Source organism: Rattus norvegicus, chromosome 8, assembly GCF_021556685.1.
Source record: "Rattus norvegicus strain SHRSP/BbbUtx chromosome 8, alternate assembly SHRSP_T2T, whole genome shotgun sequence".
Taxonomy (NCBI): domain Eukaryota; kingdom Metazoa; phylum Chordata; class Mammalia; order Rodentia; family Muridae; genus Rattus; species Rattus norvegicus.
Window position 1 is genome coordinate 83,684,504 of NC_141541.1, and position 16,342 is coordinate 83,700,845.

General features: G+C 47.4%; 1 protein-coding gene and 1 pseudogene across 9 annotated transcripts in view; both read left to right on the forward strand.

Annotated features, from left to right (window-relative positions):
- Positions 1-4,317: 4,317 nt before the first annotated feature.
- Positions 4,318-16,342, forward strand: part of Myo5c (myosin VC) — a 77,203-nt gene continuing 65,178 nt past the window's right edge. For 5 of the 9 annotated variants that reach the window (XR_015626653.1, XR_015626654.1, XR_015626652.1 and 2 more), the window contains exons 1-2: positions 4,318-4,660; positions 15,723-15,833. Coding sequence is in view for 3 of the 9 variants with exons in the window: in XM_087562208.1 (XP_087418334.1) it covers positions 4,634-4,660; positions 15,723-15,833 (138 nt within the window). In the remaining 6 variants the exon portion in view is untranslated. 9 annotated transcript variants of the gene reach the window in all.
- On the forward strand, positions 12,647-12,731 carry LOC120094537 (small nucleolar RNA U3; annotated as a pseudogene).

Genomic DNA, 16,342 nt, shown 5'->3' on the forward strand with positions numbered 1-16,342 from the left:
AGTAAGTTCCAGAACAGCCAAGGTTACCTAGAAAGGCCCTGTTTTTAAGCACTAACTTGGAGGCACACATTACAGAAGAAGAGTGGGAAACAACAATCGGGGGAAAGGCCAATAAATAGAGCCAATATGGTAGAACTTGTAATCCTCCTGCCTCTGCCTCCCAGTGCTGCGACTGCAGGTGTGAACTGTCATACAAGACTCTCAAGATTCTTCTGATTTTATTCAGTTTTTGTTTGTTTTTGAGACAGAACCTCTACAGAAACATATGAATTTGAATCCCTATCAAAATAACTAAAACAATTATTTGAGAAATAAGACTATAATGGGGCTGGAGAGATGGCTCAGTGGTTAAGAGTACCCGACTGCTCTTCCAGAGGTCATGAGTTCAATTCCCAGCAACCACATGGTGGCTCACAACCATCTGTAAAGAGATCTGATGCCCCCTTCTGGTGTATCTGAAGACAGCTACAGTGTACATATATATATATATATATATATAATAAAATAAATCTTTAAAAAAAAGACTATTGTATTTATCATCATTTGAGAGAGAGAGAGAGAGAGAGAGAGAGAGAGAGAGTAGGTAGGTAGGTGGGTATACATGTGGAGGTCAAAAGACTTGTTGGAGTTGGCTCTCTCCTTCTAAAAACTCACTGGCCCAAAATTCATAGTTTTACACAGTTGGTTAGATATGTAAGCAAGGCACAGAACAACAACTTACCATGCTCACCCTAAGAGCCTGCCGGAGGGAGAACAAACCAAACCCAAGGGGAACAGGATGGAGGGAATGGGAAGAAAGAGACAAAGTTTACAGAGAAAACAAGTGAGACACTAAACACAGCTGACACATTTTTAATCAAGCTGACTAAACAATGTGTAAATTACCGAAGTCAGGAATGAAGAGGGGAGAGGAGTGTCTTCCTCAGCCAAGCCAGGACTAGAGGGAGGCAAATGGGAAGCCTGGTATGCAGGGACTCAGGGAGTGCCGGCCATGATGCTGAGCAGTACCTGTGGGTGAACACAGACTCTGCACTCTCAAGGCCTCATCCAGAATCAGGAGTGCAGTCCAGCACCACCTACAGCTCTGCTCCAGCACAGTAGAAGAGAAGGATGGGTCCCCAGCAAGGTGAGCATGAAAACCACAAGCCCTGGGGAATCTGACTGGATTTCCAAGAAAGTGAAGGCGCAAGTAAGTATCTTACCACGAAGAAGCCCAGCTCTCGGGCCTTCACTTCACCTTTCACTGCTTAAAGGAGAAGGAGTACAAGTCCTTCACAGACTCTGTAAAGGAGGAGAGAGAGAGAGAGAGAGAGAGAGAGAGAGAGAGAGAGAGAGAGAGAGAGAGACCTCCTAACACTCAAAGGTCAAATAACACAGCACAGGCGAAGTTATCATATCCCTTCCAAAGAGTAGGAGCCCCTAACAGGACACCACCCACCAAACCAATAATAATAATGATAATGATAATAATAATAATAATTAATAATAAATATGAAAACCATACACCCCAGCCAAGTGGGCCTATCCAGAAGTAAAAAAAAAAAAGCTTAAAATTAAAAAAAAAAAAAAATCAGCCACCAGGCTCTGTGGTACGTACGTACCTGTAATCTCTCGTGTTTAGAAGGCTGAAGCAGGTGAGTTTCAAGTTTAAGGACAGAGTGGGCAACCTAGTGAGTCCCCAGTCTCAAGTATATATCCATTCACAAATTAATAAAACAGCCTATTCAAAAATCTCTACCGTGATGCGCCATCTCGGGTAAAGACAAAACCCAACCGGGCCATCGTCAAGCATGGGCTCTCCCTGCCTCGGTCCCCTGATGCTGGAACCGGCATCGGCCACCTGGCCTGCTTATTTGTCATTTGCGACCATGGATCCACATTTTCATTCAGCATTTGCCATGGATCTACTTTGGTAGTCTTACTGTTTCACAGTGTGGGGCTCTATGGATGGACTCCATTAGACTCCATTACCCACTTATCCATTCTTCTATAAGAAGCCCACTGTTTTAATGACTATAGTTTGCTTAGCCCATGAATACGTGGTAGGATGGGGCCCGGGCAACAGCTTTAGTCTATGAAGTACTGCAATGCAAGCCTGAGGACCCGCCTTCAACCCCCGGAATCAATAGGTGTTGTGGGCACTGTAAAGCCAGACAAGGCAGAGACACTAGGAGTTCTGGGGCTCCTGGGTCAGCCTAACTCAGTGAACCCCAGATCCTGAGAGATTCTGGCTTTAAAATAAAAGGACCAGGGCTAGAGTGATGCCTCAGCAGTTAAGAGCACTGATTGCTCTTCCAAAGGTCCTGAGTTCAATTCCCAGCAACCACATTGTGGCTCACAATCACCTGTAACGGGGTCTGATGCGCTCTTCTGGTGTGTCTGGAGACAGCTACAGTGTACTCATAAGTGAAATAAGTCCTGAAAAAAGAAAATGGGCTGCTCCAAGGAAGGGCAGCAGGATCTCTTTTCTCTCTGTGGTGAAAATAGTCTTAGCTGTTCATGCTCTTCTAACCCATATAAAATATAAAAATAACATCAGTCCACAAACATGCTGCCAGGATTTTTAACTGAGTGTACTGGACCTATGTATTAATTTTAGTGGAACCAACACCTTTTGAATGTTAAATATTCCCATCCTTCCGAAAGGCCCGTTCTTTTTTTTTTTTTTTAATTTTTTTTTATTAACTTGAGTATTTCTTATTTACATTTCGAGTGTTATTCTCTTTCCCGGTTTCTGGGCCAACATCCCCCTAACCCCTCCCCCTCCCCTTCTTTATGGGTGTTCCCCTCCCCATCCTCCCCCTATTGCCGCCCTCCCCCCAACAATCCTGTTCACTGGGGATTCAGTCTTAGCAGGACCAAGGGCTTCCCCTTCCACTGGTGATCTTACTAGGATATTCACTGCTACCTATGAGGTCAGAGTCCAGGGTCAGTCCATGTATAGTCTTTAGGTAGTGGCTTAGTCCCTGGAAGCTCTGGTTGCTTGGCATTGTTGTTCATATGGGGTCTCGAGCCCCTTCAAGCTCTTCCAGTTCTTTCTCTGATTCCTTCAACGGGGGTCCTGTTCTCAGTTCAGTAGTTTGCTGCTGGCATTCGCCTCTGTATTTGCTGTATTCTGGCTGTGTCTCTCAGGAGAGATCTACATCTGGCTCCTGTCGGCCTGCACTTCTTTGCTTCATCCATCTTGTCTAATTGGATGACTGTATATGCATGGGCCACATGTGGGGCAGGCTCTGAATGGGTGTTCCTTCTGTGTCTGTTTTAATCTTTGCCTCTCTATTCCCTGCCAAGGGTATTCTTGTTCCCCTTTTAAAGAAGGAGTGAAGCATTCGCATTTTGATCATCCGTCTTGAGTTTCATGTGTTCTATGCATCTAGGGTAATTCAAGCATTTGGGCTAATAGTCACTTATCAATGAGTGCATACCATGTATGTTTTTCTGTGATTGGGTTACCTCACTCAGGATGATATTTTCCAGTTCCAACCATTTGCCTACGAATTTCATAAAGGCATTGTTTTTGATAGCTGAGTAGTATTCCATTGTGTAGATGTACCACATTTTCTGTATCCATTCCTCTGTTGAAGGGCATCTGGGTTCTCTCCAGCTTCTGGCTATTATAAATAAGGCTGCTATGAACATAGTGAAGTACGTGTCTTTGTTATATGTTGGGGCTTCTTTTGGGTATATGCCCAAGAGAGGTATAGCTGGGTCCTCAGGTAGTTCAATGTCCAATTTTCTGAGGAACCTCCAGACTGATTTCCAGAATGGTTGTACCAGTTTGCAATCCCACCAACAATGGAGGAGTGTTCCTCTTTCTCCACATCCTCACCAGCATTTGCTGTCACCTGAGTTTTTTATCTTAGCCATTCTCACTGGTGTGAGGTGAAATCTCAGGGTTGTTTCGATTTGCATTTCCCTTATGACTAAAGATGTTGAACATTTCTTTAGGTGTTTCTCAGCCATTCGGCATTCCTCAGCTGTGAATTCTTTGTTTAGCTCTGAACCCCATTTTTAATAGGGTTATTTGTCTCCCTGGGGTCTAACTTCTTGAGTTCTTTGTATATTTTGGATATAAGCCCTCTATCTGTTGTAGGATTTGTAAAGATCTTTTCCCAATCTGTTGGTTGTGAAAGGCCCCTTCTTATTCAGCCCTCTTGTCTGTCCTTTAAGAGAGGTAGAAGCTCGCTGGCCATAAAGGTCAAATGAGGTTTTTACCGGTTTAATCTCTGGGTGCATTTTCCTTGATCTGTATCTTACTTTCTATTGCATATAAAATGTTCGCAGAACAACGATTTTTTTCTTTTATCAGACCCCTTCCTCAATTAAGAAGTTCTGTGAGCTCGCTGATTCTTTGGTTTTCCTATGCCCTGCCCGGCGCTGTGAGGGAGCAGGAACTTGGGCGGGACCCCTGTGGGTTTCTTTCACCTGTTACCTGGGCCGGGCCAATGGCAGCGCGGGCTGCGGGCGAGCACCAATCCGACTGCCAACCCCCACCCCGCCGCCAGCCCTAGTCCGGACGCCCGAGCCCTCGGGGGAAGGGAGCCGTGGCACTCGGGGAAACTTCTGGACAAGATGGCCAGGCTCTGACTGGTTGGGCGCGCACAGTCCCCTGCAGCAGCAGCAGAGGAGGCCCATGGCGGTGGCCGAGCTCTACGCGCAGGTAGGGGCGCGGGGACACATCTGTGCACCTGCCCGGACCTGTGGAGGAGCGGAGGCCGGGAGCAGCTGCCAGCTCCACCCGGGTCCCCTGTGGGTGGGTACACCCAACGGAAGGCTGCTATTCCATGCCCGGTGGCTAGATCACCCAGACCCTTCCTGCTGCCACTGATGGAATCTGAGTCCCGCAGTGGGCAGGAGCTTCGATCCAGCACCACAACCTTTGTAACCAGCATTGTGACCTTCCAGGCCCTCGGAGTCTGGAGGACTCCGAGGCAAGATCGGTGGTGTCTAGAATGCTGGTGAGCTTCCCTGAGCGGGTTGAAGACCCTCAGGGGAATCTGCCTGGAGCTGCCTGGTCTGAGCACATGAACCAGCAGCCCAGAGTCCCAGACCCCGGGCTCTGTTGGGCTCTTACTAGCCAATGTGCTCAGAGAGTACCTCCGACAGGCCTGACCCTGAGCACGAGCATTGTGGAAAACTTCCAGGGGTTAAGAGCTTCATTCTCATCCAGAAAAAAAAAAAGGGTGAAAATAATTGACGCTTTAAAAAGAGCCATGACACAGATCCTGCTACACTGTTGCAGGGGAAGTTAGAACCCTTTAAATTCTGACAGATGGGACTAGAATGGATTCTATTGGAACATTTACACACACACACACACACACACACACACACACACACACACACACACGAGTAGCTTAATGGGGGTTTGGGGAGGGGTATTGTTTGGTTTGGGGTTTTGTTTATTGAGATTGTGTCTCACTGTGTCACTCCAGGTAGCCTGGAAACCACTAGGGAGATGGGGCTGGCTTCAAACTTACAGAGTTTTGCCTGCCTCTGCCTCCAGAGTTCTGAGATTAAAGGTGTGGGCTCCATGCTTCACCATATTTCTTAGGACAGGTTCTTGCTTTGTGTCCCTGACTGGAGTGGCCCTCCCTACATAGCCCAGGCTGACCAGACTTGAGGAGACTTTGTCTCAGCTACTGGAGCAGTGGCATTAGAGACATCCCCCACCCCACCTATCTTTATGCCTTAAATGTAAAAGGCACTTCCACTATCAATGTATAGTAAAGGGTCCTTGTCAGGATTATCTTTCCATGGGGGTTGGGGGAAGAGTTTTGTTTAAGGAATAAATTACAGCACACATCGAAGAGGAAATCCCTCTGAGGCATTTAAACCATTGCTGATCAATTCTGCACCTTTATCCTTGTCCCAAGCTGGGGTCTGAACCAAGGGCCTGTGCTTTCTGGGCAAGCACTCTACCAGGAAGCTCAACCTTTTATCTAGAATATTTTACTAGAGACAATGTAAACAAGCAGGTGACCTGCCATGTTTCTAAGTCTTCATGTGATTATCAGAAGAAGAAAAAAAACTTTAAAAAAACCCTGCCTTGTTGGGTATTTTGGGGCATAGGTGGCTGATCATTGACCTGTTTTGAGTAACGATTTTTTCTTGAAGCAGAAATACACGGGTATACCTACCCCTATCTCTAAGAACCCTATCACTGTCTGTGACCCCAGCACTGAGGCAAGAGGCCTTGGGTTTGATGTTAGCCTGGGCTACATAGTAAGTTCCAGGCAGCTAGGGTTAAATAGCAACACTTTTCTCAAAAATAAGTTAGGACATTGTAGAAAGGGGGGTGGGGTGTTCCAGATTTCTCTGTAGAAACACTGCAAAGAAAGGTGTTTTGTTTTGTTCCGGAATTGTTTCGCCTACCAAGGTATTTTCTGGTTCTTTGATGTGAGAAATGACAACCTGATGTCTGCTGGGGCCTAGAGAGTGTGGGGGAGACAGAGCTGGAGCAGATGGGGGTGTTGAGTGGAAATGGAAGGACCGGGTGGTAGGTAAGCTGTCTCCTCAGGATCCCAGCCATTCAGGGGCCTGGATAGATCCTAGACACAGAGGGTGGGGACGCCAAAGTAGAAACTGGCCTGGAAATATGGGGACAAGGGACACGCCAAGGATGACCTGGCGTCTGTGTGATTGAGAACAGGGTGTGTATGGGCTGCATAAAAGCCATTAGGAGAAGAAAATGTTTCTGAGAGAGGTCATCAAGCACATTATTTTTTAACCAGCGTTGTGTTGAAGTAAGGAGAAGACACAAGGGAGAGTAAGTGAGTGGGGAGTGCAGAGCCTGGGGTATCTCTCAAAATGAGCTCAGTCCTCAGAGGGGAGCCCTCCACCGGCTGTGGGCACTGAAACCAAGGCAGGAGTGCCACTGCAAGAGAAAAGAGAGCCAAGGCTGGGACAGAGGAGTGTCTGCATGCCAAGGGAGCAGCAGCCAGCAGCCAGATGAGCCATCACAGAGGAGGAGCCAGAAAGGCTGGGAAGTACCAGGAAGGGAGCTTCCCAGAGGGAGAGGGGACTCCTGAGAGAGTCCATGGGGCAGGAAGTGCAAAGCAACCCACCTCTCTCCATAGCTGCCGGCCTTGGAAATGTTCCAAGCAGAATTACTCGAAATCCCTTTGAGAAAAACTGGTTTGACCAATCCCCACTTAAAAACTGTGGTCTGTCCCTCTCAAATCCCAATGCAGCCGTAAGGCCCACTTCTGCATCCTCACTGAGCCCCTGCCACTTTTAGCTGGCTCATGCCTGCTAGGCAGCCTGCCTGTTCTTCACAGCTTGGTCTGCCTGGTCACCACTGGCTTGGCACCTGCTTCGTTAAGGAGCGAGCACACCATTCAGCGTCCATCTGAGCAGCCCTCCTGCCGGCACCCACCGGCACACTGTTAACACGGTCAGCTCTCCTCGGCCGACCACTACCTGTAAAGACCAGGACACAGTGAGAGCACTCAAAATGCCTGCTCTGTGCACACATGAAGGAACGGGGGGTTCTGTTTACAGTGACAGCTGTGGACATAATCTTATTTTTTTCTTATCTTGCACGAATATTTCCATGAACCAGAAATCACCCTCAGAACCTTCTTTTGATCTGAAATAGTCTAGAAAAAAAATTATGTGTTACACCTTCACATCCCATTCTATACAGGGCTCAGATCAAGGACGTTGTCTGAGGTTACGCAGAGCTGACAGAGTCGGATCCTTAATGCCTCTCAATGCCTTGACCTGGGCCCTGTCCTTATCATCTTCAAGGAATTGAAGTTTTTTCCCACACAGAGGACTTGTGGAAAGTCCATCTGCTTCCTAGCTGTATACAGTAACTATAGAACCAAGCCCAGTGTCCAGCAAGTAACAAGGCCCCACCGTGGTGGGGCAGGGAGCCGTGCAAACCCTGCCTCAGAACTTCACAGTGCCATGGGAGAGGCCTCTGAAGACCAAGAGCCTGTACATGCCTGACCACTGCTGAGAAAGGTTGTAGGGTCAAAAGCTGCTCCAGGCCGTTCTCCAGTCAGCCCCTCTGCTGGTGATGTTGCCATCTACCAGCTGCTCAGTGGGCTGTGGGCAGAGCTGACGTAGGCTTTGCCCAGAAAGGTACAGTCTTTAAATTGTGTACCTGTCTTGCTTGAATATGAAGAGTTCGCGGGTGAGATTGGGTGCCAGGACTGTAGACACACAAGGAACTCGTTAAAAAGTTAGAGTCACCATTGTTTGATCTATGAGTAGTTCAAAAGGTCAAAAGTGAAGAAGGGTCCATCGACAGTCAGCCCTGTCCACCCTTCAGCATCCTCTACAGCTGCACACACACACAGACACCTTTATCGAAGCCGCGTCACCACTTGAACTAGGACTGTGGATTGCCAAGGACTTTGGGGTCTGCTGTCTAAAGGTATTAGAATTGCAATCTTGAGATCGACTATAAATCTTGGCTGTGGGCTCAAAGGTGCAGGCGCTGGAGCAGTTGGAGAAGTAGCTAGAACTCTCTAGAAACAGCTTGCCACATGGAAGGGACAGAGATCTCAGGGAGGGACCTACAAGGAATAAGTGAAGAGGAAGAAAACAGAGGTGTGATGTCACCTGTCTGGCTCAGGTGCCCTGAGCATAGAGATTCCAATCCAGGAAGTACAGCCAGGAGAAGGCTCCTGTCAGTACACAGTCCGTGTCAGCCTTCAGGCCACGTGCATGGTGAATGCCAGAAGACCCTCAGACAGGTGGGCCACAGCTCACTGGTGACTGTGATGCAGGAGGATGTGACATAACCTTGAGCCCCTGTTGCTTCCTCAAGGCGCTCTCTGGTCCTAGCTTTGCTTCATTCTGGGCTCCTTGGTGAGGAAGCCCAGCAAAGGCCTAGAGGCAGCCTTTTGGCTCTCAGCCCTGCGGCAAGCTTGGCTGGCCATTCCAGGATGTAGGCTTCTGTCTCATGAGTCATGTGAGAGTTGGTCACTCTGTTTGCACAGCTTGTGTGTATTTTTCTAAATGCTTCAGTTAGCTCTCGCTGTGGCTTAGAGTGTCGCCCCGTGGATAGAGGAATGTGGGGAAGGAGGACAATAGATGTCCGTGGAGCTGAGTAAACTGGAGTGTTTGCTTGGCAGGCTGGGTTTCTGACGTAGGACTTTAGATCTCAGGCAGTGTATGGGCCTGGACAGGAGGACCAGTGGGCATGGTTACCTGGGATGCTGAGGTGCGTGTAGCAAAGAAGAGGAGCGTAGTCGCGTGCCTTTTATCACTACCTGCCGCTGGATGATACTTTTAGCTGAAATGACTCCAGAGGTCGCTAGGAAAGCCCTGGACAGTCAGGCAGGTAGCTTCTCAGGGTCATCGTCAGAGCCACACGCATGTCAAAGCAGAAGTCACAGGCGCTGTCTTGGTCCTTTAAGATTCTCTCTGGTGTGCTCTTGGCTTCTCTGGGTTTGAATTCGAACATCAGTGAAATGGGAGTATTGACCAGCTCAGCGGCTGCTTAGTAGCTCCCAGAGCCCAGTGTTCCTCTGAAAGTCTGAGCCGAAGGGACCTCATCCTCCAGAGAGGCTCCCATCTGAACACCTCAACTTTCTCCTGCTTCATACAGCATCTAAAATAAGCTGTCAGCCACTCTAAACTTGACAGGAAGATCTCAGCAGATCATTACAAGACTTTTAGCTCTGAAATCTTATAATGGACGATTCTTGCTACACACAGAACATGTGTGTATCTTGGGATACACACAGAACATGGCTTAACAAATTACAGTGAGAGTGGGCACAAGCCCTCATATCAAGTCTGGATGTTTCAACCCAGTAGGAGAAAAGGGGTCCCAAGAGCAGACAAAAGTCAGAGACATCCACACTCCCACTGTTAGGGGCCACAAGAACACTGAGCTACACAACTACAGCAAATACACAGAGAACGGAGCTCAGACCCACACAGCATCCACGGTTGGCACTTCAGCCTCTGTGAGCTCCTGTGAGCCCTGCTCAGTTGATCCTGTGGACTGTGCTCTTCCGGTGTCCTCTATCCCTCTGGCTCCTGCCATCCTTCCTCCCCATCTTCGGTGGGGTTCCCCAGGTTCCACCTAGTGATAAGCAAACACTTGGATTAGCAGACCTGAGGTAGGCGATGTGTGGTTGTGATGACAAGGATGCACGTGGTGGGTGTGGGTATATCTAAGAGGTGTGTCTATGTGTTCAGGGCTCCATGCAGGTCTGGGTTGTTGCCTGATTGTCTGCTGGGCTACCTCCATTGTCATATTAATTCTCTCTCTCTCTCCCTCCCACCCCCCACGTCTCTCCTGTCTTTCCTCCCCTTTTCTCCTTTCTCTCAGCTTCTCTCCTTTCAGCTTCTCTCCTTTCTCTCAGCTTCTCTCCTTTCTCTCAGCTTCTCTCAGTTTCTCTCCTTTCTCTCAGCTTCTCTCCTTTCAGCTTCTCTCCTTTCTCTCAGCTTCTCTCCTTTCTCTCAGCTTCTCTCCTTTCTCTCAGCTTCTCTCCTTTCTCTCAGCTTCTCTCAGTTTCTCTCCTTTCTCTAAGCTTCTCTCACCTCCCCAACTCCCATTTTACATCTAACCCAGCTCCTGTCTATCAAGGATCAGATCTACTTAGGTGACTTAGTCATGATCAATGTTTAATGACTGTCTGCGAATCAAGACAATTTACGTTAGCTAACAGATAATGATCCCGTCGGCCTATCTAGTATGGATGCCCTGGACCTCTTTGTTTTTTCCTGTTCTACATTTCCTCCAACCCCCTCTTGAGACTCTCGAGCTTAAAGAACCTGAGAGAGACTGTGTGACTATGTGTGTGTGTGTGTGTGTGTGTGTGTGTGTGTGTGTGTGAGAGAGAGAGAGAGAGAGAGAGACTCTGTGTGTGTATGAGAGAGAGAGAGACCCTGTGTGTGTGTGTGTGTGTGAGAGAGAGAGAGAGAGAGAGAGAGAGAGAGAGAGAGAAGAGGTCAAAAGGTTAACCTTAGATATTGCACTTTCTTAGGTACCGTCTTACCTTGCTTTTTTTTTTTCTTCTTTTTCTTTTTTTCGGAGCTGGGGACCGAACCCAGGGCCTTGCGTTTGCTAGGCAAGCGCTCTACCACTGAGCTAAGTCCCCAACCCCTTACCTTGTTTTTTGAAGCAAGGTTTTTCACTTGGCCTATAATTCACCAAGTAGGCTAGGCTGGTTGGCCATGGGTCTACCTGTCTCCACCCTACCCCCACGCCAAGCTCAGGATTATGAGCGTGTCTTAGTTGCCCTTCTATTGCTATGGTGAGACACTATGACCAAGGTGACCTGTATAAGTGGAAGCATTTAACTGGGGGCTTGCTGACAGGTTTAGGGGTGAATCCAGGGCCACCATGGCAGAAGGCAGACAGGCTTGGTGCTGGAACAATAGCTGGGAGCTTTACATCCTGACCTACAAGCACCAGGCAGATAGAAAAGACCTGGAATGGGCTTTTAAAGCTTCAAAGCCTTTCTTTAGGGGTTATGGAACTGTTTAGATGGTTTGTCTGATCCTGATTTAACTTTGGTACTTGGTCTCTGTCTAGAAAATTGTCCATTTCATCCATAATTTCAGTTTTGTTGAGTATAGGATGGGAAAATATCTTTACTAATCCTATATCCAATAGAGGGCTAATATCTAATATATACAAAAACTCATGAAGTTAGACTCCAGAGAATCAAATAACCCTATTAAAAATGGGGTACAGAGCTAAACAAAGAATTCTTAACTGAGGAATATTGAATGGCTCAGAAGCACCTAAAGAAATGTTCAACATCCTTAGTCATCAGGGAAATGCAAATCAAAACAACCCTGAGATTCCACCTCACACCAGTCAGAATGGCTAAGATCAAAAACTCAGGTGAGAACAGATGCTGGCGATGATGTAGAGAAAGAGGAACACTCCTCCATTGTTGGTGGGATTGCAGACTGGTACAACCACTCTGGAAATCAATCTGGCAGTTCCTCAGAAAATGGGACATAGTGCTACCTGAGGACCCAGCTATACCACTCCTGGGAATATACGCAAAAGATGCCCTAACATACAACAAAGAAACATGCTCCACTATGTTCATAGCAGCCTTATTTATAATAGCCAGAAGCTGGAAAGAACCCAGATGTCCTTCAACAGAGGAATGGATACAGAAAATCTGGTACATCTACACAATAGAGTAACTCAACTATTAAAAACAATGACTTCATGAAATTCTTAGGCAAATGGATGGAACTAGAAAATATCATCCTGAGTGATATAACCCAGTCATAAAAGAACACACATGGTATGCACTCACTGATAAGTGGATATTAGCCCAAAAGTTTGGAATACCTAAGAAAAAATTCACAGAGCATATGAAGCTCAAGAAGAAGGAAGACAAAAATGTGGATGCTTCATTCCTTCTTAGAAAAGGGAACAAAATACTCACGGGAGGAAATACAGGGACAAAGAGTGGAATAAAAACTGAAGGAAAGGCCATCCAAAGACTGTCCCACCTGGGGATCTGTCCCATATGCAGCCACCAAACCCAGTCACTATTGCTGATGCTAAGAAGTGCTGACTGACAGACACCTGATATGGATGTCTCCTGAGAGGCTCTGCCAGAGCCTTACTGATACAGAGGAGGATGCTTGAAGCTAACCATTGGAATGAGCATGGGGTCCCCAATGGAGAGGTTAGAAAAAGGACTGAAAGACTATACTTTCAGGGATCATTTCTATAGTTCGTTACTAGAAAAAGGACTGAACGAAATGAAGAGTTTTGCAACTCCATAGGAAGAACAAGAATATCAACCAACCAGAACCCCCCCCCAGAGCTCCCAGGGACTAAACTACCAACCAAAGAGTACATGAAGGGACCCATGGCTCCAGCCCCATATGTAGCAGAGGATGGCCTTGTATGTCATCAATAGGAGAAGAAACCCTTGGTCCTGTGAAGGCTCGTTTTCCCAGTGTAGGAGAATGCCAGGGTGGTGAGGTGGGAGTGGGTGGCTGGGAGGGGAGCATCCTCATAGAAGCAGGGGAAGGGAGGGTAGGAGAAGTGGAAACTGGGAAAGGGAATAACATTTGAAATGTAAATACATAAAATATCCAATTTTTAAAAGTGTAAAAAAAAATTTCAAAGCCCACTCCCAGTGACACATCCTCTTCAACAAGGTCAACCTACTCCAACTGGGCCACACCTCCTAATCCTTCCCAAACTGTTCCACTAACTGGCAACTAAGCATTCAAATATACGAACCTATGAGGGTCATTCTCAAACAACTACAGAGTACAAGACACAACACCTAGCATTGTTATGTAAGGTTTTGGAATTATATGCAGGTCTTCAGGCTTACAAAGTTAGATTTGATGATGATGATGATGTGGTGGTGGTAGTGGTGGTGGTGGTGACGATGACGACGACGAGGAGGACAATGTCGTCATCAACTTGACCCAAGCCAGGTTCATATGGGAAGAGGGAACTTCAGAACTTCAGTTGAGAAAATACCTCCATTAGAATGACCACTAGGCAAGCCTGTGGTGAGCATTTTCTTGATTAAAGGCCGATGTGGGAGGGCTTAGCCCATCATGGACAGGGTTATCCTGGTAAGGTTGCCCTGGGTTCTATAAGAAAGCAGGCTGAGCAAGCCATAGACAGCAAGCCAGTAAGCAGAACTCCATGGCCTCTGCTTTGGTTCCTGCCTCCAGGTTTCTGCCCTGTTTGAGTTCCTGCCTTGGCTTCTCTTACCAATAGACTATGGTCAGGATATATAAGCCAAATAAAGCTCATCCTCCCCAGGTTGCTTTGGGCCAGTGATTTATCACAGAAATAGAGTGCAAAGCACTGTTCTGCAAGGTAAGCACTTTTCTGAGCGGCCATCGCCCAGTGCCTTGGTTCTGAGATCTTTACAGTCAACTTTCAGAAAGTCCGCCTGCCTCGGGGAAGGATGTGGCTGTCTTAGGTAGGGTTCTTATTGCTGTTCTTGGTACTGCACAGCGTCTCTGTGTGAGGGCCTCCCGTTCATGTTCCTGTTTGCCTACCTATTCCCCAGCACAGTGGGCTCTCCTGGAGGGTTGGGAACCTACACTGGTACTTTGTCAGATCTCCTTTTTAAAAATTATTATTTTTATTTATTAATTTATTATTTATATTTATTAGTATTGGAGGGTGCATGTGTGCCATAGTGCATAGGTGCAAGTCAGAAAAAAAAAAAAAAACCTTCAGAATTGATTCTCTCCTTTCACCACATGGATCCTGGAGATGGAACTCAGGTTGCCAGAGCCAGTGGCAAACACCTTTATCCCCTGAGCCATCTTGCCAGCCCTGCCAAATCTCTTCTTATAAGGCCACTGTTCCTATAATCCCATCCTGTCAGGGCTCTCACACCAGACCTCATTTACCCTCGGTGAGCTCCCAGGCCCCAAACAGTCACCACATCAGGGATCAGGACGGCCATACTGCAGGAATCCTGGAGGGACACAGTTCAGGAGCACAGTAGGATACGCTGCACAACACTGACAGGAGACCACCAGCTCCTGTTGGGAAGAGAGCTGAGTGAGCAACTGCCCAGGGCCTTCTGCAGTCCCCAAGGTGAAAATCCTTGGCCACTGCCAATGTACAGCAGTGATAATTGAGCAATAGCCAAGTGCGATGGGTGTGTGTGTGATCCTGGCTCTCGGAAGGCAGGAGGACTGCCAGTTTCAGACCAGCCTGGGAAGCAGGCTGAGACCCTGTTTCAAAATAAGAACAGTCCTGGATAATGCTTCTGTAACAACCGTGCTTCTTTAGTATTTTATGAAGTGCTTTTATTTGCTTGTTTTGTTTTAGAAACAGGGTCCTGTGTATCCCAGGCTGACTTTGAACTCGGTATATATCCATGAATGACCCTAAATTCCTGACACCATACACACACACACACACACACACACACACACACACACACCTCCTGAGTGTTACAAGTGTGCACCACTATGTCTTGTTTATTCAGTCCTGGGGGTAGAACCCAAGGCTTCATTTATGCTAGACAAGCACTGTACCACCAAAGTCACATATGCAGCCTCAATTGCTTTCCAGGACCTATTCTTAGCCTCCTAGCGCCCCTGTAAAGAGGACTGTATATCATTTTACGGGTATAAAAAGAGGTACCAGAAATTAAATAAGTCGTCTATTGATAGAAGCCCAAATCCTCTGCTGAGTCTTGCAGAAAGTTCCCACTTTCTATTAGGGAACCCTCAGATTTTCTTCCCACCCCAAGCTTGCAGTTTTTCATAATCTGTTCCTGAAACTTTGAAACTCAGCTGTCTATGAAACAGGGCCAGTAAGCCTGGTGGTGCATCGCCAGCACACTAAAATTACCTCCTCACAGCACAAGAGGACGCGTTAGTATTCTGAGATGATGTGTGTGTGCCTGTGTGTGAGTGCCTGTGTGTGTGTGTGTGTGTGTTCACATACAAAGGCCAGACATCACCATGTTTGTTGAGACAGGGTCTCACTGGAATCTAGAGCTCACTGATTGGCTAGGGTGGCTGACTGGCCTACCTCAGGGATCCACCAGGGTTCTAAACACCTCGGCTGGCTTTTTACTTGGCGGCTGGGACTTGAACAAGTCCCTGTGCTTAATACAGCAATCACATTACCTACAGAATTATCCCTTAACCTTGAAAGTCTTCTTAACGTGGGCATTGATCCAGTTGACAGGATGTAATCCTGCTTCCTATGGGGATCTAATGATCTGTGTTTGGGGTTTTCAGATGTCGAGATTAAACCTGTCTTTTCCTGTGGTCAGTACAACAGGGTTTGGATCCCAGATCCTGAAGAAGTTTGGAAGTCTGCTGAAATTGCGAAGGACTACAGAGTGGGTGACCAAGTCCTCCGACTCTTGCTTGAGGATGGCACGGTGAGGGTCCCTGCTGTCCATAGTGGATAATGACATAAACAGCCTGGGCAGGGGAGGAACTTGGAGGGAAGTAGTTTGATCCCCAGGCAGGATCCAGATGGGAAGAGGGAGCTAGATCTCAGGGAGAGGTGGGAGGTGTGGAAGGAGACTGCAAAGCTAGGAAGTCAGTCTAGGAGGTATAGATTACGTAAGGGTTGGGAGGCTGTGTGGAAGGCACAGAGACAGAACCAGCAGTGGTGAAAAAGAAGGCTCAGACGTCCTCCAGGGCTCCAGTGGGAGGTGCTGCTGCAGTTAACCACAGGCCACCCCAGTCTTGTTCATCGAAACTGAAGATTTCGTGACTGGCTTTAAGAAGCCACCCCTCTGGGTTGGTTCATAGCCAACATTGGCTTTGTGCTGTTAGATGCAAGTCTTAGATGCAGAGCTGGCCAACTCTCTGTGCTCCTTTGGATCAGGGGTGGGCTGGGAATTCCTTATCAACGTTAAATGCTGGAATTTACAAAAACACA